Here is a 20,669-nt window from a genome sequence, read left to right on the forward strand (position 1 = left end):
TGTAGCACTGGCTGTTAGGCTCAGCTGTGGGGAATCTATAAATCCATCATGAATAAAAGTATTCTGATAAATCAGACTGCATCAGACCCCTTTCTGAGGTACACTGAACACTAGCAGAATTACACTGAACACCAGCACAGAGTTATACTGAACACCAGCACAGAGTTACACTGAACACCAGCACAGAGTTATACTGAACACCAGTACAGAGCTACACTTAACACCAGCACAGAGTTATACTGAACACCAGCACACCAGCACAGAGTTACATGGAACACCAGCACAGAGTTATACTGAACACCAGTACACCAGCACTGAGTTACACTGAACACCAGCACACCAGCACTGAGTTATACTGAACACCCGCACAGAGTTATACTGAACACCAGCACAACAGCTCAAAGTTACATGGAACACCAGCACCCCAGCACAGAGTTATACTGAACACCAGCTCACCAGCACAGAATTACTCTCTCAACCCACCCAACAAAGACTGTTACGACCCCTGTATGACTTTGCATGCATTTGAAATGATCAGTAAGCCACAGGATAAAGATCTGTAATTACTGTCCTTCCCAAACGTATGGACAGGAACATCATAAAAATTTACTTTTGATGTAAAGTATGCGATTTATAAACAAAAACTGGAGGTCAGATATGTTGTGTCTGTTCTGTTTGGATATTCTATTTATGTTCAGTTTTGATTGGCTGCCCACTAAAAGGCTGTGCTGTTAATTGGATACCATGTTATTCACTCCAAATGATCTCCAAATGACCAATACCAAATGCACCTGTCGTGGCAGTCCTCTGGTTCTTTATGTGTAATATAACAGCTTAAGTGAGGATCTTGATCACTCGGAGGGCAACACAGTGCAGGTTTGGCTCCTTCTCGTTGTCTTGTCCAGCCTTTCAGCAGTTACCTATCCACTGATTTCACCAGTCTGTCAATAATTTAGTCACTTGAAAAATAACCTCTGTCTGAAGGAGTTATGCCAGATAGCCCGGGGTGTGAGTATGAGTGCACAGCCATTCTGTGGCCTGAAGGGATAGTTCATTTTCTGTGTTTTTTAATATTATTTTTTAAATATTATTTCAGTTTTAGTGTATGTTTTTGATTGGCCCAGATGTGGAATGACAGATATTTTAGACATTTACTGATGTTTCTGACAACCTGCCAGGTTTACAGTAGTTGGTATTGGGGCATCAGGGGGTTTGTGGTTTTAAACATGAAAATGCACCGAACTCCAAAGCAGCTTAGGGTTAGGGTACCCTAGGGTACCCAGTCTTTGGAGCCTTGTGCAAGACAGTGTTCATGGAGCACCTGGGGGTCAGAAAGCACAAAGGCAAGGAAAGGTTTTGCTTTAATCTTTACTTGAAAGCTCATATTAACATGTTTATATTAACATATTTATAATCACTGGTTTGGCATAAACAACTGAACAAATGAACAGATAGAGAAATGGATGGATGTGTGAAAAGGAGGAAGAGGAGAATGTGTAGATGTGAAAAAAAGACTCAAAGATAAACAGATGACCTGCAGAAATGACTGTTAGCCTGAGCCTAATGCACTGATCCACACTTGGTTCTGCTGCTCCCTGTAATCCCCAAGCTCTGTCCACTTAAACACTATTTCTCTCTCTCATTGGTTACCAACTCTGAATCTAATTTAAAAAAAAATCTTTTTACCAATATATTTTTTAGTTTATGAGGCACAGAGCTTGTGATCACAAGGACAGTGTTCGACTGCCACAGACACTGAAGACATAGTGTTAGCAGGATGTTCATGCACACTCCACTTTGCTTTTGAACTTCTCCTCTTAAAGAAATATTATATTTCAAAAGCCTTGAAAATATATTCATGATTACCTTTTAAGAATTTGGATTACATTTTTCCTCATTATGCTAATAATGTTATATTACATTACTGATATTTATATTATAATATTTGTTTCACTTCTGGCTTAATAACTGTATACAGGCACATGGACAACAGCCAACAACAAACATGAAGTATAATGATGAGATGAGCACAGACTGAGGTCCAGCCATTTTACAGAAAAGTTAATTTATGGTTGAAAACAAACTGAGACATTTTCCCACCATACAGTCCCGAAATGTGCATGCGTTGTGTCAGTGCTGCCACCCAGTGGTAGAGAAAAGAACAGTAGAATATACTATTACATCATTGTTAGGGCCACCAGGTTGCTTCCCCTCATTCCCTTGCATGGTCCTCCAGTCCTCGGGCAGTTAGAGGTCACCTCTGTTTCAAGCCAGTTCTCACCAGTTATCCCATCTGCACCACCTCAGCCATCTAAGATGATTCAGTAATTCAGCACAGGCGATGCCTGATGGCGATGTTTACAAGCAACTCAGTTAAGCCCAGTTTTGCTACTATGGACACGCAGCAGCATTTTTAAGCGTTGTACAGGAGCATGATAAGTTTTTTTAGAAGTGGTGGGAAATTAATAAAAATATTTTTTAACTATTAAAACAAAAAGGATCAATGAAATAAAAGTGGTGAACGTCATGTATGAAGTTCAAATGAAAACAGAGTTTGTTGGTTTGTTACCATGGCCAAGTACCGTTTGCCTTTGAAGAAAGGTTTGGAAATATTTATTCAGCTGTATCCCACAATTCACCCAGTGACACTGCAGTGCTGTTTTCTTGAGGAAATAATTTGTAGTTGTCCAGTTTTCACCAAGAATGCGGTGTAGTAGGAGGGTTGACGTGCTTCCTTAGGATCAAAAGCAAAACAGTGCCTACAGGTTTGTGAACTTTAGGGAAATTATCTGACCAAATGCTGCTTGCTAGTGCTACAATGGGGGCACTGCACATTAATGCGCTCAATTTGGCAACAAGCTTTTAAGGATGTCTTTATATGCTTTTAACATATAACTCACAATGTCACACAAAATGCAGTTATATTTTAAAAATCAATGTTATAATCCAATAAGCGTCTTGACGCTACAGTGGGGCGCACCTCACTGTATGCACAACTGGAGAGTAATGCAAGTCACGTAGGCACACTGTAACAGCAAGGAAAACTTTCACATTAGTTGTGATGGATTTTCCCTGAAGAACAAATAAAACAAATCTACTGTCTGCAGCTTCCCCTCAGAGTCCATCTCAGACCTTGGTGATGTTTCTTAGTTCTTAAAAGTTGATCTATTGCTTTCTTCTTTGCATAATTTGTTGTTAAATTGCAAGTTGTGCAAAATAAATTTGATTCATCGGTATGCAGTGTACCAGGAAGATACTGTTTTACTTGTTCGCTCAAAGACATCACACTTTAACTTCTATCCTTGTTCACTTTCCTTCTTCTAACTCTCCCCATATTAGGTCAACTAATTGTTTTTATAAACACGTCCGGTTTATTAGTTACTTGACTGTGCCTTTGGAGTGCCTATGGGGACCCCTGGAGGATAACCCTGCAAGTCAGATGGTGGAGACAAACTGGTGGTCCTAATCATATCTGAGTCTATAGTGGATAATATCTATGACATCACATCTGAATCTGTGGAGGATCAAATCTATTACATCATCCTGTGAATCATGAACCCATGTCCTGTAGAGGGGAAAGAGGAGGGAGGGAGAAGAGATGAGAAGAATGCAAAGGAGCAAAGAAACGGGAGGAAGGTGGGAGGCTGTAAGTGCTTGAGTAGGGAGAGGTGAGACTGGGAGTGGCTGTGTAGAAAGGGGTGGGGCTGTGGGAGTGGCTGTGTAGAAAGGGGTGGGGCTGTGGGAGTGGCTGTGTAGAAAGGGGTGGGGCTGTGGGAGTGGCTGTGTAGAAAGGGGTGGGGCTGTGGGAAAGACTGTGTAGAAATGGGTGGGGCTGTGGGAGTGGCTATGTAAGGTGGGGTAGGGCTGTGGCAATGGCTGTGTAGAAATGGGTGGAGCTGTGGGAGTGGCCATGTAAGGTGGGGTGGGGCTGTGGTAATGGCTGTGTAAAAATGGTTGGGGCTGTGGGAGTGGCTCTGTAGAAAGGGGTGGAGGTGTGGGAGTGGCTGTGTATAAATGGGTGGTGCTGTGGGAGTGGCTGTGTAGAAACGAGTGCGGCTGTGGGAGTGGCTATGTAGAAAGGGGTGGTGCTGTGGGAGTGGCTGTGTAGAAAGGGGTGTGGCTGTGGGAGTGGCTGTGTATAAAGGGGTGGGGCTGTGAGAGTGGCTGTGTAGAAAGGGGTGGGGCTGTGGGAGTGGCTGTGTAGAAAGGGGTGGGGCTGTGGCAATGGCTGAAGGTCACAGCGTTTCGGAGGTGACCTTATCCTGGAAGATGTAGAGGTTGTTGGTGGCGGCGATGGCGATGATGTTCTCTGTGGGGTGCCAGGCCATGTGCAGGATTTTCCTGGTGAAATCCAGGCTGTCCACAGTCACATGGTCTCTGCGGCGTTTCCCGCCCGAGCGCACGCGGCGGGTCTTCAGCACGGCCCGCGTCTTCCCGCTGTCCTGCGCCGCCTCCAGGGTCACGTCCCGCCCCGTCTCCCTGTCGAACATCCGGAAGAAGTTGTTGTACGCCCCCGTCATGATCACGCTGTAGAGCGAGAGAAAGAGAGGACAGGGGTAGGGTACGGTAAGGGTAACAGGGTAGGGAAGTAAACTGCTGAGCGAGAGAGAGGACAGGGGTAGGGTACGGTAAGGGTAACAGGGTAGGGAAGTAAACTGCTGAGCGAGAGAGAGGACAGGGGTAGGGTACGGTAAGGGTAACAGGGTAGGGAAGTAAACTGCAGAGCGAGAGAAAGAGAAGACAGGGGTAGGGTACGGTAAGGGTAACAGGGTAGGGAAGTAAACTGCTGAGCGAGAGAGAGGACAGGGGTAGGGTACGGTAAGGGTAACAGGGTAGGGAAGTAAACTGCAGAGCGAGAGAAAGAGAAGACAGGGGTAGGGTACGGTAAGGGTAACAGGGTAGGGAAGTAAACTGCTGAGTGAGAGAAAGAGAGGACAGGGGTAGGGTACAGTAAGGGTAACAGGGTAGGGAAGTAAACTGCAGAGCGAGAGAAAGAGAAGACAGGGGTAGGGTACGGTAAGGGTAACAGGGTAGGGAAGTAAACTGCTGAGTGAGAGAAAGAGAGGACAGGGGTAGGGTACGGTAAGGGTAACAGGGTAACAGGGTAGGGAAGTAAACTGCTGAGTGAGAGAAAGAGAGGACAGGGGTAGGGTACGGTAAGGGTAACAGGGTAGGGAAGCAAACTGTAGAGTGAGAGAAAGAGAGGACAGGGGTAGGGTACGGTAAGGGTAACAGGGTAGGGAAGCAAACTGTAGAGTGAGAGAAAGAGAGGACAGGGGTAGGGTACGGTAAGGGTAACAGGGTAGGGAAGTAAACTGCTGAGTGAGAGAAAGAGAGGACAGGGGTAGGGTACAGTAAGGGTAGCAGGGTAGGGAAGTAAACTGCAGAGAAGAGAGTACATGTGAAGTGTCTCTGCCATCAAACCGGATCAGCCTTTGAAAGGATATGAAAATACTACCATATTTTTTAAGCTTTCTGCTTTTTTTATTCAGTCCCTGTTGGAGCCAAATCATTTAATTTAAGTTCATGAATTATGGAGAAAAACTATTTTGAGTTATAGTTTTGATTTAGCATATGGGAGGGGTTTGAGAATACTGGGATATAGCAGGGTTTTACCCTGAGAATACTGGGATACGGGAGGGGTTTTCCCTGAGAATACTGGGATATGGGAGGGATTTACCCTGAGAATACTGGGATATGGGAGGGGTTTTCCCTGAGAATACTGGAATATGGGAGGGGTTTTCCCTGAGAATACTGGGATATGGGAGGGATTTACCCTGAGAATACTGGGATATGGGAGGGGTTTTCCCTGAGAATACTGGGATATGGGAGGGGTTTTCCCAGAGGATACTGGGATATGGGAGGGGCTTTCTGAGAGAATACTGGGACATGGAAGGGGTTATCCCTGATAATACTAGGATATTAGAGGGGTTTTCCCAGAGAATATGAGATATGGGGGGGGGGGTTCTGAGGCCACTGACCTGTCTGTGCTGTTCCAGGCACATTCAAACTTATCAAAGATGCAGTCGTTCTCATAGAGGGAGCACAGCTTGCTTCTCAGATATTCATGAACCTGCCAGTGATAAATTAAAACACCTCAATGTCAGTTTCAAACATACTAATTGTGACACTAAAATGTTAATGATGTCAACATGTTAAAATTGATGTCATCATGTTATATTAGCCTACAGATCAGCATTTTTACATTAGCATATGACACATTTATTACCACTCACCTGAGGATTTAATTATGATTCTATCATTGTCCTCATTTCTCTGTAGAGAGGGCTATAAGGACATTAAAATGTTCCAAACACAGTCCTGAGTGTGTCTTTTGGATAATTCACCAACCCATTTATTAGTAGCTCTGGGGTGAATGGTGTCTGTAGCTCTGGGGTGAGTGGTGTCAGTTTCTCTGGGTTGAATGGTGTCTGTAGCTCTGGGTTGAATGGTGTCTGTAGTTCTGTGCTGAATGGTGTCTGTAGCTATGGGCTGAATGGTGTCTGTAGCTCTGAGGTGAATGGTGTCTGTAGCTATGGGTTGAATGGCGTCTGTAGCTCTGGGCTGAATAGTGTCTGTAGCTCTGGGGTGAATGGTGTCTGTAGCTATGGGTTGAATGGTGTCTGTAGTTCTGGGCTGAATGGTGTCTGTAGCTCTGGGCTGAATGGTGTCTGTAGCTCTGCGGTGAATGGTGTCTGTAGCTCTGGGCTGAATGGTGTCAGAAGCTCTGGGCTCAGTGCAGATATCCCCATTCCCCCTTTCTTGGTTCAATAACTGTGCCATACAGATGGCACTGAGCTCTGCTGGAGTTGGTGGTTAGACTCATGGCCTGGTGTGGAGGTGTACCTGGTAGGTCTCGATGGGGCCCCTCTCCATGTTGATGTCCCACACCTTGACAGTCAGGTAGTCACGGGTGAGCAGGTAGCGGCCACTGTGGCTGAAGTGCGCATCTGAGATGGAGGAGATGATCTCCGAGAAGAACGAGCGATTCTCAGGGTCTTCTGGGCCTTCGAAGACTACGGGGAGCAGCAATTTACCCTCTACCACAAGGCCATGGCTAAATACACACACTTCACCCCCCCCCCCCCCGCCACCACTAGGGGCAGCTATGCTGCTGCTGTAGCAGTAGCGGGCGGTAGAGGGACAGTAGAGCATAGCAGATGCATTTGAGGGCAGCAGAAGGGCAGTAGAGGCATTAGTACTCACGTTTGGTGTGCTGGTCACACAGAGCAGAAGCCCTCATGTCACAGAGCCGGACAATGCCCTTGCTGCTGCCATATATGAACAGATTGCAGTGCTGTGGGTGGAACTCCGCCGCTGTGATCACCTCAGTCAGATCCTCCATGTTTGCTGGCTTAATATCCACAATATCTCAGGAGTGCAGGGTCAAGGAGAATGAAGACAATACAACGCACACAAAAAAAACAACAAAATACACACAGCAACAATACCAGCAAAAACAACACAATAAACCACCACTACACAGATCAGTAGAGGTGCCAGGTGTAGGTATAATATGATGTGTAAGACCAGAAGTTACAGGGGTAGATATGTTTTGATGTTAAGAGAGTAAAGGCAGGTGTAGGTATATTATGATATTAAGAGAGTAGAGACAGGTGTAGGTATATTATGATGTTAAGAGAGTAGAGGCAGGTGTAGGTATATTATGATGTTAAAAGAGTAGAGACAGGTGTAGGTATATTATGTTAAGAGAGTAGAGGCAGGTGTAGGTATATTATGTTAAGAGAGTAGAGGCAGCTGTAGGTGTATTATGATGTTAAGAGAGTAAAGCAAGGTGTAGGTATACTATGATATTAAGAGAGTAGAGGCGGGTGTAGGTGTATTATGATGTTAAGAGAGTAGAGGCAGGTGTAGGTATAGTATGATGTTAAGAGAGTAAAGGTAGGTGTAGGTATATTATGATGTTAAGAGAGTAGAGGCAGGTGTAGGTATATTATGACGTTAAGAGAGTAGAGGCAGGTGTAGGTATATTATAATGTTAAGAGTGTAAAGGTGACAGATGTTGGAATTGTAATTACATTACATTACATTACAGGCATTTAGCAGACGCTCTTATCCAGAGCGACGTACAACAAGTGCATTAGTTCAAGGTGCAGAGGTGCAAAAGAAACACACTAGAGTGAAGTAAAGATCGTAGTGCCAGAAGTGACCACACAGATCAGGACTCCAACCCTGTAGAGTAACCTGTTCAGCAAACAACAATCCTACCAAGTACAAACTAGCACTGGAATCACATTTGCCTAATCAGACAAAAACAATCCTGCCAAATAAAAACTAACGTAATCGTATTAGCCTAACTAGGTACATTGAGCTAAACTATAGGCTAGGGAGGGGTGGGGAGAGGTGCAGCCTGAAGAGATGAGTCTTTAGTCTGCGTTTGAAGGTAGGTAGGTAGTAATGTGTTTAAAGGTATATAAAGAGTACTGAAGCTGCGGTCAGTGATTCCCAGGTGCCACAGATTGATGCGCAGGTCATCAGCAGACAGGTAGGTCTCACAGTCGCTGTTGACGGAGATGGAGTTGACGTGGTAGGTGTGGCCATTTGCAAACACCCGCCTTGGGCTCACCTCCACCATCAGGTCTGTGGGCTTCAGAACTGGGACCTGTTTGGAGAGCAAACAGAACAAATCTAACCTGAATTATATACTTATCAGTACCTGCTGACAACTGTCTGTACCGGCTGTTACCTCTGCCTGTATGTACCTGCTCACACCTGTCTTCGCCCGTCTGTATGTACTCATACCTTTCTGTACCTACCTGTTTCCCTTGGAAATGGACAGGTACCATGACAGAAAAAGGCTGTGTGTGTGTGTGCGTGTGTGTGTGAGTGTGAGTGTGTGTGTGTGTGTGTGTGAATGTGTTCTGTGTGTGTGTGTGTGAGTGTGTATGTGTGTGTGTGTGTAGGTGTGTGTGTGTGTGTGTGTGTGTGTGTGTGTGAGTGTGAGTGTGAGTGTGTGTGTGTGTGTGTGTGTGTGTGTGAGTGTGTGTGTGTGTGTGTGTGTGAGAGTGTGAGTGTGAGTGTGTGTGTGCGGGTGTGTGTGTGTGTGTGTGTGTGTGCGGATGTGTGTGAGTGTGTGTGTGTGTGTGTGTGTGTGTGTGTGTGAATGTGTGTGTGTGTGTGTGTGTGTGTGCGTGTGTGTGTGTGTGTGTGTGTGTGAGAGTGTGAGTGTGAGTGTGTGTGTGCGGGTGTGTGTGTGTGTGTGTGTGTGTGTGTGTGAGTGTGAGTGTGTGTGTGTGTGTGTGTGTAGGTGAGTGTGTGTGTGTGTGTGTCGGGGGGGGGGGGTGTGCAGGTGTGTTTACCTGTAGGGTGGTGACTGTAGATGGGTCCTTCACTCTTCCCTCCTCATCCTTCAGGTTGTAACCCTCTGGCCTCTTATCTCTCTCACTCACTTTCCACAACTTTATGGTTTTATCTACAGGAGCACAGCAGAGTTATGCACACACTCTCTCTCTCTCTCACACACACACACACACACATTCACACACTCTCTCTCTCACACACACACACAGACACACACTCACAAACACACACACACACACACACTCACACACACACACAAACACACACACACTCATATACACACACTCTCTCTCTCATACACACACACACACACACTCATTCAAACACACAAACACACGCTCACACACATTCACACACTCACTCACACACACACGCACACACACAGTTAGGTCATAGGGTGTTATGGCAAATGCTCTCCCTGTGGGTCTCTCACCATTAGTGGAGAGGAGGAAGCGAGCAGCGTTGTTCTGTGGAACCCATCGGATCTTGTTGATCTTTTCCTCGATCTCCAGGCTCTTCAGATAGTCAAAGTCAGGCTCATGGCTCTGGAAGGTGCTGTACACATTGTACTCACCCTGACAGCATGACTCTGCCTTACTCTACACAGCCAGAAAACAAGCTTTTACTTGGTGTATACACACACTGGCATGCACCTACAAATGCACACCCACTCAAAGACACACATGTAAAAAGGGAATATTGTTTGAAAATTGTAGCATAATAAACATTTGAGTACACTACACACAGCCCAGTGTTACACTGCTGACTCTGTTAGTATAATACACACAGCCCAATGTTACAGTGCTGACTCTGTTAGTATAATACACACAGCCCGGTGTTACAGTGCTGACTCTGTTAGTATAATACACACAGCCCAGTGTTACAGAGCTGACTCTGTTAGCATAATACACACAACCCAGTGTTACAGTGCTGACTCTGTGAGTACACTACACACAGCCCAGTGTTACAGTGCTGACTCTGTTAGCATAATACACACAGCCCAGTGTTACAGAGCTGACTCTGTGAGTACACTACACACAGCCCAGTGTTACAGAGCTGACTCTGTGAGTATAATACACACAGCCCAGTGTTACAGTGCTGACTCTGTGAGTACACTACACACAACCCAGTGTTACAGTGCTGACTCTGTTAGCATAATACACACAGTCCAGTGTTACAGTGCTGACTCTGTTAGTATAATACACACAGCCCAGTGTTACAGAGCTGACTCTGTGAGTACACTACACACAGCCCAGTGTTACACTGCTGACTCTGTTAGTATAATACACACAGCCCAGTGTTACAGAGCTGACTCTGTGAGTACACTACACACAGCCCAGTGTTACACTGCTGACTCTGTTAGTATAATACACACAGCCCAGTGTTACAGAGCTGACTCTGTGAGTATAATACACACAGCCCAGTGTTACAGAGCTGACTCTGTTAGCATAATACACACAACCCAGTGTGACAGTGCTGACTCTGTGAGTATAATACACACAGCCCAGTGTTACAGTGCTGACTCTGTTAGTATAATACACACAGCCCAGTGTTACAGAGCTGACTCTGTGAGTACACTACACACAGCCCAGTGTTACAGAGCTGACTCTGTGAGTATAATACACACAGCCCAGTGTTACAGAGCTGACTCTGTTAGCATAATACACACAGCCCAGTGTTACAGTGCTGACTCTGTTAGCATAATACACACAGCCCAGTGTTACAGAGCTGACTCTGTGAGTACACTACACACAGCCCAGTGTTACACTGCTGGCTCTGTTAGTATAATACACACAGCCCAGTGTTACAGAGCTGACTCTGTGAGTATAATACACACAGCCCAGTGTTACAGAGCTGACTCTGTGAGTACACTACACACAGCCCAGTGTTACAGAGCTGACTCTGTGAGTACACTACACACAGCCCAGTGTTACAGAGCTGACTCTGTGAGTATAATACACACAGCCCAGTGTTACAGTGCTGACTCTGTTAGCATAATACACACAGCCCAGTGTTACAGAGCTGACTCTGTGAGTACACTACACACAGCCCAGTGTTACAGTGCTGACTATGTGAGTACACTACACACAGCCCAGTGTTACAGTGCTGACTCTGTTAGTATAATACACACAGCCCAGTGTTACAGAGCTGACTCTGTGAGTACACTACACACAGCCCAGTGTTACAGAGCTGACTCTGTTAGCATAATACACACAGCCCAGTGTTACAGAGCTGACTCTGTGAGTATGACACACAGCCCAGTGTTACACTGCTGACTCTGTGAGTACACTACACACAACCCAGTGTTACAGTGCTGACTCTGTTAGCATAATACACACAGCCCAGTGTTACAGTGCTGACTCTGTTAGTATAATACACACAGCCCAGTGTTACAGTGCTGACTCTGTTAGTATAATACACACAGCCCAGTGTTACAGAGCTGACTCTGTGAGTATAATACACACAGCCCAGTGTTACAGTGCTGACTCTGTTAGCATAATACACACAGCCCAGTGTTACAGAGCTGACTCTGTGAGTACACTACACACAGCCCAGTGTTACAGTGCTGACTCTGTGAGTACACTACACACAGCCCAGTGTTACAGTGCTGACTCTGTGAGTACACTACACACAACCCAGTGTTACAGTGCTGACTCTGTTAGTATAATACACACAGCCCAGTGTTACAGAGCTGACTCTGTGAGTACACTACACACAGCCCAGTGTTACAGAGCTGACTCTGTTAGCATAATACACACAGCCCAGTGTTACAGAGCTGACTCTGTGAGTATGACACACAGCCCAGTGTTACACTGCTGACTCTGTGAGTACACTACACACAACCCAGTGTTACAGTGCTGACTCTGTTAGCATAATACACACAGCCCAGTGTTACAGTGCTGACTCTGTTAGTATAATACACACAGCCCAGTGTTACAGAGCTGACTCTGTGAGTACACTACACACAGCCCAGTGTTACAGAGCTGACTCTGTTAGTATAATACACACAGCCCAGTGTTACAGAGCTGACTCTGTGAGTATAATACACACAGCCCAGTGTTACAGTGCTGACTCTGTTAGTATAATACACACAGCCCAGTGTTACAGTGCTGACTCTGTGAGTATGACACACAGCCCAGTGTTACACTGCTGACTCTGTGAGTATAATACACACAGCCCAGTGTTACAGTACTGACTCTGTTAGTATAATACACACAGCCCAGTGTTACAGTGCTGACTCTGTGAGTATAATACACACAACCCAGTGTTACAGTGCTGACTCTGTTAGCATAATACACACAGCCCAGTGTTACAGTGCTGACTCTGTGAGTATAATACACACAACCCAGTGTTACAGTGCTGACTCTGTTAGCATAATACACACAGCCCAGTGTTACAGTGCTGACTCTGTGAGTACACTACACACAGCCCAGTGTTACAGCGCTGACTCTGTGAGTATAATACACACAGCCCAGTGTTACAGAGCTGACTCTGTGAGTATAATACACACAACCCAGTGTTACAGTGCTGACTCTGTTAGTATAATACACACAGCCCAGTGTTACACTGCTGACTCTGTGAGTACACTACACACAGCCCAGTGTTACACTGCTGACTCTGTTAGTATAATACACACAGCCCAGTGTTACAGAGCTGACTCTGTGAGTATAATACACACAGCCCAGTGTTACAGAGCTGACTCTGTGAGTATGACACACAGCCCAGTGCTACAGACCTGACTCTGTGAGTATGACACACAGCCCAGTGCTACAGACTTGACTCTGTGAGTATAATACACACAGCCCAGTGTTACAGAGCTGACTCACCTCTGGCTCTCTCTGAAAGATGACCACACGCCCCCCCTTGTCACCTGTAGCCAGCAGGTCCCCCGTCTGGTTGAACTCTGCTGTGGAAATAACATCAGCTGGGGGGAAATAAGAGGAAAAGAGAAAGAGATAGAGGGCAGAAGAGAGAAAGAAAGAGGAAGAAAGAAAGAGAGACAGAGGGAGAGATTGTAAGGGGGGACAGGAAAGGGAGAAAGGAGAGAGAGAAATTAATTAATTATATAAATGCAGATTTCATACTGTTCCAGTAATTCACACAAAGGTGAATTAGGTGAATCAGAGGATGGGGAGAAAATGGAGGCCGAGGATGAGGTAGCGTCCTATAATGCACCGGGGCAGCAGGTAGAATGACCGGTTGGCAAAGAGGGGTTCTCCTGGCTCAGGTGAACCCCTCTTTGCCAACCGGTCATTCTACCTGCTGCCCCGGTGCATTATAGGACGCTACCTCATCCTCGGCCTCCATTTTCTCCCCATCCTCTGATGATTCCAATAGAGATTCGATATTTACTGACTGTTCCAGCACATGCTTTACCTTCTTAAGAGGCTTGGAGCAGGTGTGAGTAGGAACAGCCCTGCTCACCTGCACCTAACTTGCTCCCCATGCTGCTCCTACTCAACCCACTAGGAGAGTTATAAGCACTGCTACATACATTCTCTCATATACAAAACTTATAAGTACTGCTGGCATGGGGGCATTTTGCAGTTTGTGCAAATGCAGCAGAACATTGAATGTAGTATAAAAAAAAAGAAACTACAAGTAGCTCCAAAGCACCTTCTAGAGCATTGTTGTGTTTCCTGAGGATGCATATATGAACAGATTAGTTTCATAGCATTTAGTCACAATTAGAAACAGAGGTGTGTTTTTACAGTAATCTGTGCCAGTACTGCTTTCCTTGAGTGCAGTAGTCTCAGGCGGCATGTGCCTCAGGAAACAGATCCTCCTGAAAATAAGACGGAATGCAATTTTTTGAAGAATAATAGGGTAATATCTACATGGACAAAGTCTGGAGGAATAATATCACTGTACAGGCTACTCTGGAGTTATTTAAAGTGTGTTTTTGCTTTAGACTAAAAACCTATTGGTGCCATCCGAAACTCCTATAAGAATCTAAAATATCATTAATTACCCACAAAACCTGTCTGGGCCAATCATAAACATACCCTAAAACTGACATAAAAAATCACAGAAAGTGAACTCTCTTTTATATATTTCATGATGTCTGATCCGGGCATACAGCTGTTACAGCAGCTCTAAATATATGATCAGGTTATATTACATATAAAGCAGCTCTTAATGTCTGATGAAGATATACTGTACAGCAGAGAGAGCAGCTCTTAATGTCTGATGAGTATATACTGTACAGTAGAGAGAGCAGCCCTTAACATCTGATCAGGAAATATTGTATTGTAGAGAGAGTAGGTCATTTGATGAGGATATATTGTATAGAGAGCAGCTCATAATGTCTGATGGGAATATACTGTATTGTACAGAAAGTAACTCATAATGTCTGATGAGGCTATACTGTATTGTGGAGTGAGTAGCTCATAATGTCTGATGAGGCTATACTGTACTGTAGAGTGAGTAACTCATAATGTCTGATGAGGATATACTGTATTGTAGAGAGAGCAGCTCATAATGTCTGATGAGGCTATACTGTATTGTAGAGAGGGCAGCTCATAATGTCTGATGAGGCTATACTGTATTGTAGAGAGGGCAGCTCATAATGTCTGATGAGGATATACTGTATTGCAGAGAGCAGCTCCTAACTCAGAGATCAGGCAGCACACATTTTCCCCTCAGCCACAGTTACAGATAGGACAGGCTACTTACACTGCTATCAACAAACAAGACAAGCGTGGCATCACTGGCAGCCTTAATGACATCATCACCAATCTATATTATTAGTAAATTAAATCATTAGCATTCCTCAAAAGGAGGCCAGGATTGGAAGGCCTAGCCTGCATGTTACAGAGCAGAGACAGAGTCAGCGCTCAGGTAGAAAGTGGAGAGAAGGAGAGAGAGGGATGGAGGGATGCAGGAAGGTGCTGGCCTACCTTCTGTAACATAGTCTCGCAGGAAGCTGTGGTTGATGTTTTGGGTGTCAGTGTCCTCGCCCATTTACAGCAGTAGGGTGAGGGAGCGCGCCCATCGGTGGGAGGAGGGGCCCATCCTGCTGCATCTAGTGATCTGACCCACCGCTCGTCATTGTGGGCCTGGAGAAAACAGCACAGGGGAGGCCGGGATCCTGCTGCAGCCTGACGCAGTGAGAGAGAGAGAGGGAGAGAGAGAGACAGGAGGGTGGAGACAGACTGCTGCGGAGAGAGTGTTGCCGTGGTGATGCAGAACAGCAGGAGAAAAGGAAGCAGGGCTCAGAAAGAGAGGGGGGAGGAGGGAGAGAGAGGCTCTACTCAGCTCAGCCAATCACAGCGCAGTTCACTGAAGGCAGTTTTAGTGCAGAGACCAGCTCAGCCAATCACAGCGCAGCTCACTGAAGCCAGTTGCAATAGGTAAGGATAAAAAGGTCAGGAACTATAGTATAGAACGATATAATATAAAACGCTATAACGTTAAGTACAATAAATAACTAAAGACAAATGTAATTAACCAAAATGTGGTTGAAACCGATTGAAAGTGAGGAGAGAGAGATACGATTATATCACTCGCACTGCTATATGGGATTTGTAGTTTATTCTCTCTTAAAAACGTTAAGTACACCCTATAAAAAATTTTCGTTTTCCAAAGATTTTTTACGCTCTGAATCATTTTTTAAATGTCACGATTCATCTCGTAGCTGGATGGTTCGGTTCAAGACAATATTATTATATAGCGTTTTTCTGAAATGCCTATAGAGAAAATGAATGGGAAATACACTTCCGGAACCAGGGCCGCTGAAAAGTGGGCGGTAACGTTTCAGCTCTGTGGGCTGTTGTTCTTTACCTTAGAGAAAACGAACGAGAAAAGATGGCAGGGCGCGGGAAACGAAGAGCAAAATCTGCATTACAGGTATTTGTCTAGCCAGCTGAAGGAAAAATGAACCACGAACGCTAGCCATAATTATAGTCACTAGCCACTAAATTATAGTGATGCATGTAGTGGCAGTATTATCCTATTAATATGATAAATTCAACTGTAGATATCGATAACTAATGTAGCTCTAAGCAAGCTAGTCTAAAGTACAATATATTGATTAGTCTAACATCTCTTTTGCTACATGGCTTGCTATTTACGGCTGGCTAGCTGCTTAACGTTAGGAGACGTGCTTTTGTTGTTTTATTTAGAAATTAATGCCGCTCGCTGAAATTTTGCAGTCGTTTCCACACGTTCAGTTGCTAGCTAGCCAGGTGAGTTCAGTTTCGCTCGTTGGGTAGTCAGCTAGCATGCATTGCCTAGCACTAAACATCGAATCCATTTGTTCACGTTACCGGCATTGGTGAAATAACTAGCCGACTACGTTAACTATAGCTCCTTTCTGTTTATCACTTGGTTCGTCAGCCAGTAATGTTACCGCCAGGCAGCTGATGGCATAGTTCAAGTGTTTAATTGGGAAACGAACTGCTCTTCGCGCGCAGATATGGTTGTGTGACATATGCTAACTAACTGGATAACAGTCTAGCCAATGTTAGCTGCGTAGATAACTTATCTAGTTGACCAGGTGCATGACCCTCTGCTTGATTGTCAAGGATGGCGAGCAAGGTAATATTAGCTAGCTAGCTAGATGCCTACTCTGTGCCAGTTGACACGAGAGCTAACGTTAGCTGAGCATTGCATACTGGTTAGCAAGCTAAGTCATGACTGTATTAAATAGTTGTTCTGAATCGGTAGCTAGCATTGCAACTAACGTTATATTCTCTCGAAGAAGCTAGGTGGACAACGTTAGGGTGTAATTACAGCTGAGCTGCAGTGGTTGGTTTGTTAGTGGAGGGTGTAATTACAGCCGAGCTGCAGTGGTTGTTGTGTTGTGTTTTGCAGGAAGCAGAAACGACCAATGGGCAGGTGAAAAAAGCCAGGCCGGGGATGGAGTGGCAGGTCCCGGCGGAGCTACAGCAGGAAGTGGAGAGTTTGTACCAGCTGCCGATGCCTGATGACTTCTACCACTTCTGGAACTTCTGCAAGCGTCGCCATTCACAAAACCCATGTGGTATGCTTCACACACCTCCTCTTTATACACAACACTCCTCTTTATACCCAACACACCCCCTCTTATTACACAACACACCTCCTATTTATATACAACACTCCTCTGCTTTATATACAACACACCTCTTTATACACAACACGCCGCCTCCTCTTTATACACAACACGCCGCCTCTTTATACACAACACACCTCCTCTTTATATACAACACACCTCTTTGTACACAACACACCGCCTCCTCTTTATACACAACACTCCTCCTCTTTATACACAACACACCTCCTCTTTATACACAACACACCTCCTTTTCACAACACAATTTTTTTTAACTTGCGACACTTGCACACCTGCGCTTTATACACAATTCACCTTCTGTTTTTACTCAGTATTCCTCCTTTTACCCCTGAACCCTGACCTCTGTGCACCTCCCCCTGAACCCTGACCCCTGTGCTCCTCCCCCTGAACCCTGACCCCTCTTCCTCTGTATGCAGATGCTTTAAGAGAGACGTTGGGCCTGCAGCTGGTTGGTCCATTTGACATCATGGCTGGGAAGCATCGATCTGTCAATAATCCAAACTACTTCCTGCACTGGAGGCATTTCTATGACCCACCAGAGTTTCAGACGGTCCTTATAGGAAGCAGTGAGACTCAGCATCACATGGGCTACTACAGGTAACTGGGCTTTTACAGGTAACTTGGCTGCAACAGGTAACAACACTGCTACAGGCAACTGGGCTTTTACAGGTAACTGGGCTGCTACAGGTAACAATGCTCCTACAGGTAACTGGGCTTTTACAGATAACAGGGCTGCTACAGGTAACTGGATTTCTACAGGTAACAATGCTGCTACAGGTAACAGGGCTTTTACAAGTAACGGCTCTTACAGGTGACAGGTATTACAGCTGTTACAGCCACGGCTATTATAAATCAGTTTGTGACAGTGGGTGCTGATGAATATTCTTTTCTATTGATATTTTTTTCTTTAACAAAGTGTTTCAAAGCAAAGTTAAGTTTTGTTTTGTGCTGTTGCCCCCACCCCGCCCCCCTGCAGGGACACGCCTGACAGCCTGCCTGTGTTCATCGGGGAAAACGAAGCGCAGAAGAACTGCTCCATCACCCAGCTGGGCGACAACCTCTTCGCTGCTGTCCTGTAGGTGTTCAGCTGAACACCTGGCCAAAGCACTTATGCTGCCGATACACAACCTGTAGGAGAGAGAGAGGGGTGCTGTGGGAGAGGGGGGGTGGGGGAGGGGTGCTGTGGGAGAGAGGGGGGTGATGTGGGAGAGAGAGGGGTGCTGTGGGAGAGAGAGAGAGAGGGATGCTGTGGGAGAGAGGGATGCTGTGGGAGAGAGAGGGGGATGCTGTGGGAGAGAGGGATGCTGTGGGAGAGAGGGGGGGTGCTGTGGGAGAGAGGGAGGGATGCTGTGGGAGAGAGAGAGAGAGAGGGGGGTGATGTGAGAGAGAGGGGGGTGATGTGGGAGAGGGGGGGTGCTGTGGGAGAGAGAGGGAGAGATGCTGTGGGAGAGAGAGAGAGAGAGGGGGATGCTGTGGGAGAGAGGGGCGTAGTGTGGGTTTAGCAGCTGGTTTTTGTCCTTCAGTGGTGCTTTGGAATGTAGACAATGACTGCTGGGATAGGGGGTGAAGTTAATGAAGGATGCCTGTCCCTAAGGCTCTTCCTGCTGAAGAAGAAGAAGGAGGCGGGAGGAAGGCAGGGGGTGGGGCCACTGCAGGCCTTGGAGACTGAGCTCAGGAGTTCTGCTGAAACTTTGGGATACTCACTGGAGCAGAAGACCAAAGCCATGAAGCAGCGTGACCGAAAGGTGACTCACCTTGCTTTAGTAACTGACAGTGCCGTAGCAACTAATCCTGCTGTTATAACTGCCATTTCTGTTTGACTCTGAGCTGTAGCTACTCTCAGTGCTGTAGCAGTGATTCAGGATGGATTCTGTTCTAGGTGGTCACTAAAACATTCCATGGTGCTGGGATCGTGGTTCCTGTTGACAGGAATGATGTGGGCTATCGGGAGCTGCCCGAGACTGACGGTAAGGTGGTATTGTCCACTATACCAAGTCCCCTACTCTACTCCTACACTACACATCGAGTCCCCTACTCTACCCCTACACCACACACAGTCCCCTACTCTACCCCTACACCACTACACCAAGTCCTCTACTCTACTCCTACACTACAAATCGAGTCCCCTACAATGCACACACAGTCCCCTGCTCTACCCCTACACCACACAGTCCCCTACTCTACCCCTACACCACACACTGAGTCCCCTGCTCGACCCCTACACCACGCACTGACTCTCCTGCTCTACCCCTACACCACACACTGACTCCCCTGCTCTACCCCTACACCACACACACAGTCCCCTACTCTACCCCTACAGCACACAGAGTCACTAATTTGGCCTTCTCTCCCAGCTGGTCTCAAGAGGATATGCAAAGCCATCGCTGATGCCAAAAATGATGAGGAGAGAATGAAGGCCTTTGCCCCCATCCAGGAGATGATCACCTTTGTGCAATTTGCCAACGATGAGTGTGACTACGGCATGGGCTACGAGCTTGGCCTCGACCTCTTCTGCTACGGCTCTCATGTGAGTGTGTGCTTATCAACCTGAGATCGACCATAACTTGTGTGTGTGTGTGTTCGCGCGTGTGCGTATTCAACCTGAGTCCAACTGTAATGCAGTGCAAGTCAGCACCTGCCATAACGCTGGATGTCTCCTGCTCTCTCTCTCTCCCTGTCTCTCTCTCTCTCCCTCCCCCTCTCTCTCCCTCTCTCCCCCCTCTTTCCCTCTCCCTCTCTCTCTCAGTATTTGTATAAGGTGGTAAAGCAGCTCCTGCCACTGGCCTACAGTCTGCTGAAGAGGGATATTTTTGGGCAGATTCTAGAGGCGCACCTGTCCAACCGCAGTCGGGACCCCCTGGACCAGCTTCGCTCCTGAGGGGCTCCCTATTTCTCACCCAAACCCAACCCCCCCCACCCCCAACGTTTCTGTGCTTTTCTTTATGGTTCTGGTTCTGTCTGTTCATCTGGTACTGACTAGTGCTTGTGGGTCAAGCTGTAAAGGTAAATGTTAATAAAATGTATATTTTTAATAGTTTGGTTCCAAGTTTTGGTTCAGATGGGAGGAAAAAACCTTTACTTGTTCTGATGTTTTGTGTGTTGTGGAATCATCCGTGTAATTCGTACAGCTTATGACTGAACACTGCTGGCCATAAAACACTATTATTGTGGTCATTGTTCTTACTCAGGTTGTATGGCACATATACAGTGCATTGGTGCCTGAGTGTTCAGGCATGGAGGTTTACTGAAGTTTCTGACCGGTTGGCTTTACAGCAGCTGCAGGTTTTTGCTG

At 46.1% G+C, this 20,669-nt stretch overlaps 2 protein-coding genes across 5 annotated transcripts; one reads left to right on the top strand and one right to left on the bottom strand.

The window, feature by feature from the left end:
- Positions 1 to 1,350: 1,350 nt before the first annotated feature.
- On the bottom strand, positions 1,351 to 15,545 carry LOC118227951 (serine/threonine-protein phosphatase 2A 55 kDa regulatory subunit B gamma isoform-like). Of its 3 annotated transcripts, XM_035419047.1 has the most exons (10): positions 15,222 to 15,545; positions 14,034 to 14,107; positions 13,149 to 13,246; positions 9,755 to 9,920; positions 9,321 to 9,433; positions 8,446 to 8,623; positions 7,207 to 7,371; positions 6,847 to 7,016; positions 5,982 to 6,073; positions 1,351 to 4,527 (listed from the first exon to the last, which is right to left on the bottom strand). In XM_035419047.1, exons 2-10 carry the CDS (start codon positions 14,083 to 14,085, stop codon positions 4,236 to 4,238), a joined length of 1,326 nt encoding a protein of 441 aa, XP_035274938.1. In that variant the 5' UTR covers positions 14,086 to 14,107; positions 15,222 to 15,545; the 3' UTR covers positions 1,351 to 4,235. The 3 variants fall into 3 exon arrangements, with proteins under 3 accessions (XP_035274938.1, XP_035274939.1, XP_035274937.1); XM_035419048.1 differs by lacking the exon at positions 14,034 to 14,107 and having other exon boundaries at positions 1,351 to 4,479; positions 15,222 to 15,544; XM_035419046.1 differs by lacking the exon at positions 14,034 to 14,107 and having other exon boundaries at positions 15,222 to 15,544.
- Positions 15,546 to 16,030: 485 nt separating this feature from the next.
- LOC118227952 (histone PARylation factor 1) lies at positions 16,031 to 20,411 on the top strand. 2 transcript variants are annotated; one of them, XM_035419051.1, is made up of 8 exons: positions 16,031 to 16,170; positions 17,137 to 17,305; positions 17,794 to 17,974; positions 18,354 to 18,452; positions 18,972 to 19,122; positions 19,257 to 19,344; positions 19,732 to 19,904; positions 20,124 to 20,411. In XM_035419051.1, the coding sequence occupies exons 1-8, from the start codon at positions 16,129 to 16,131 to the stop codon at positions 20,253 to 20,255; spliced, it is 1,035 nt and encodes a 344-aa protein (XP_035274942.1). In that variant the 5' UTR covers positions 16,031 to 16,128; the 3' UTR covers positions 20,256 to 20,411. The 2 variants fall into 2 exon arrangements, with proteins under 2 accessions (XP_035274942.1, XP_035274940.1); XM_035419049.1 differs by having other exon boundaries at positions 16,072 to 16,170; positions 17,113 to 17,305.
- Positions 20,412 to 20,669: the final 258 nt, after the last annotated feature.

This window comes from Anguilla anguilla, chromosome 5 (assembly GCF_013347855.1).
Source record: "Anguilla anguilla isolate fAngAng1 chromosome 5, fAngAng1.pri, whole genome shotgun sequence".
Lineage (NCBI taxonomy): Eukaryota > Metazoa > Chordata > Actinopteri > Anguilliformes > Anguillidae > Anguilla > Anguilla anguilla.

What these genes read in the sequence shown, in the direction of transcription:
- LOC118227951 (XM_035419046.1), bottom strand. Translation starts at nt 15,285, where the DNA reads ATGGGCGAGGACACTGACACCCAAAACATCAACCACAGCTTCCTGCGA. An exon ending in CTTCCTCCTCTCCACTAATG is followed by an intron (nt 9,434 to 9,754) that starts GTGAGAGACCCA and finishes GTGCTCCTGTAG; the next exon opens with ATAAAACCATAAAGTTGTGG. An exon ending in GTGTGACCAGCACACCAAAC is followed by an intron (nt 7,017 to 7,206) that starts GTGAGTACTAAT and finishes TGCTCCCCGTAG; the next exon opens with TCTTCGAAGGCCCAGAAGAC.
- LOC118227952 (XM_035419049.1), top strand. Translation starts at nt 16,129, where the DNA reads ATGGCAGGGCGCGGGAAACGAAGAGCAAAATCTGCATTACAG. An exon ending in TGAAGCAGCGTGACCGAAAG is followed by an intron (nt 19,123 to 19,256) that starts GTGACTCACCTT and finishes ATTCTGTTCTAG; the next exon opens with GTGGTCACTAAAACATTCCA. An exon ending in GGAGCTGCCCGAGACTGACG is followed by an intron (nt 19,345 to 19,731) that starts GTAAGGTGGTAT and finishes CTTCTCTCCCAG; the next exon opens with CTGGTCTCAAGAGGATATGC.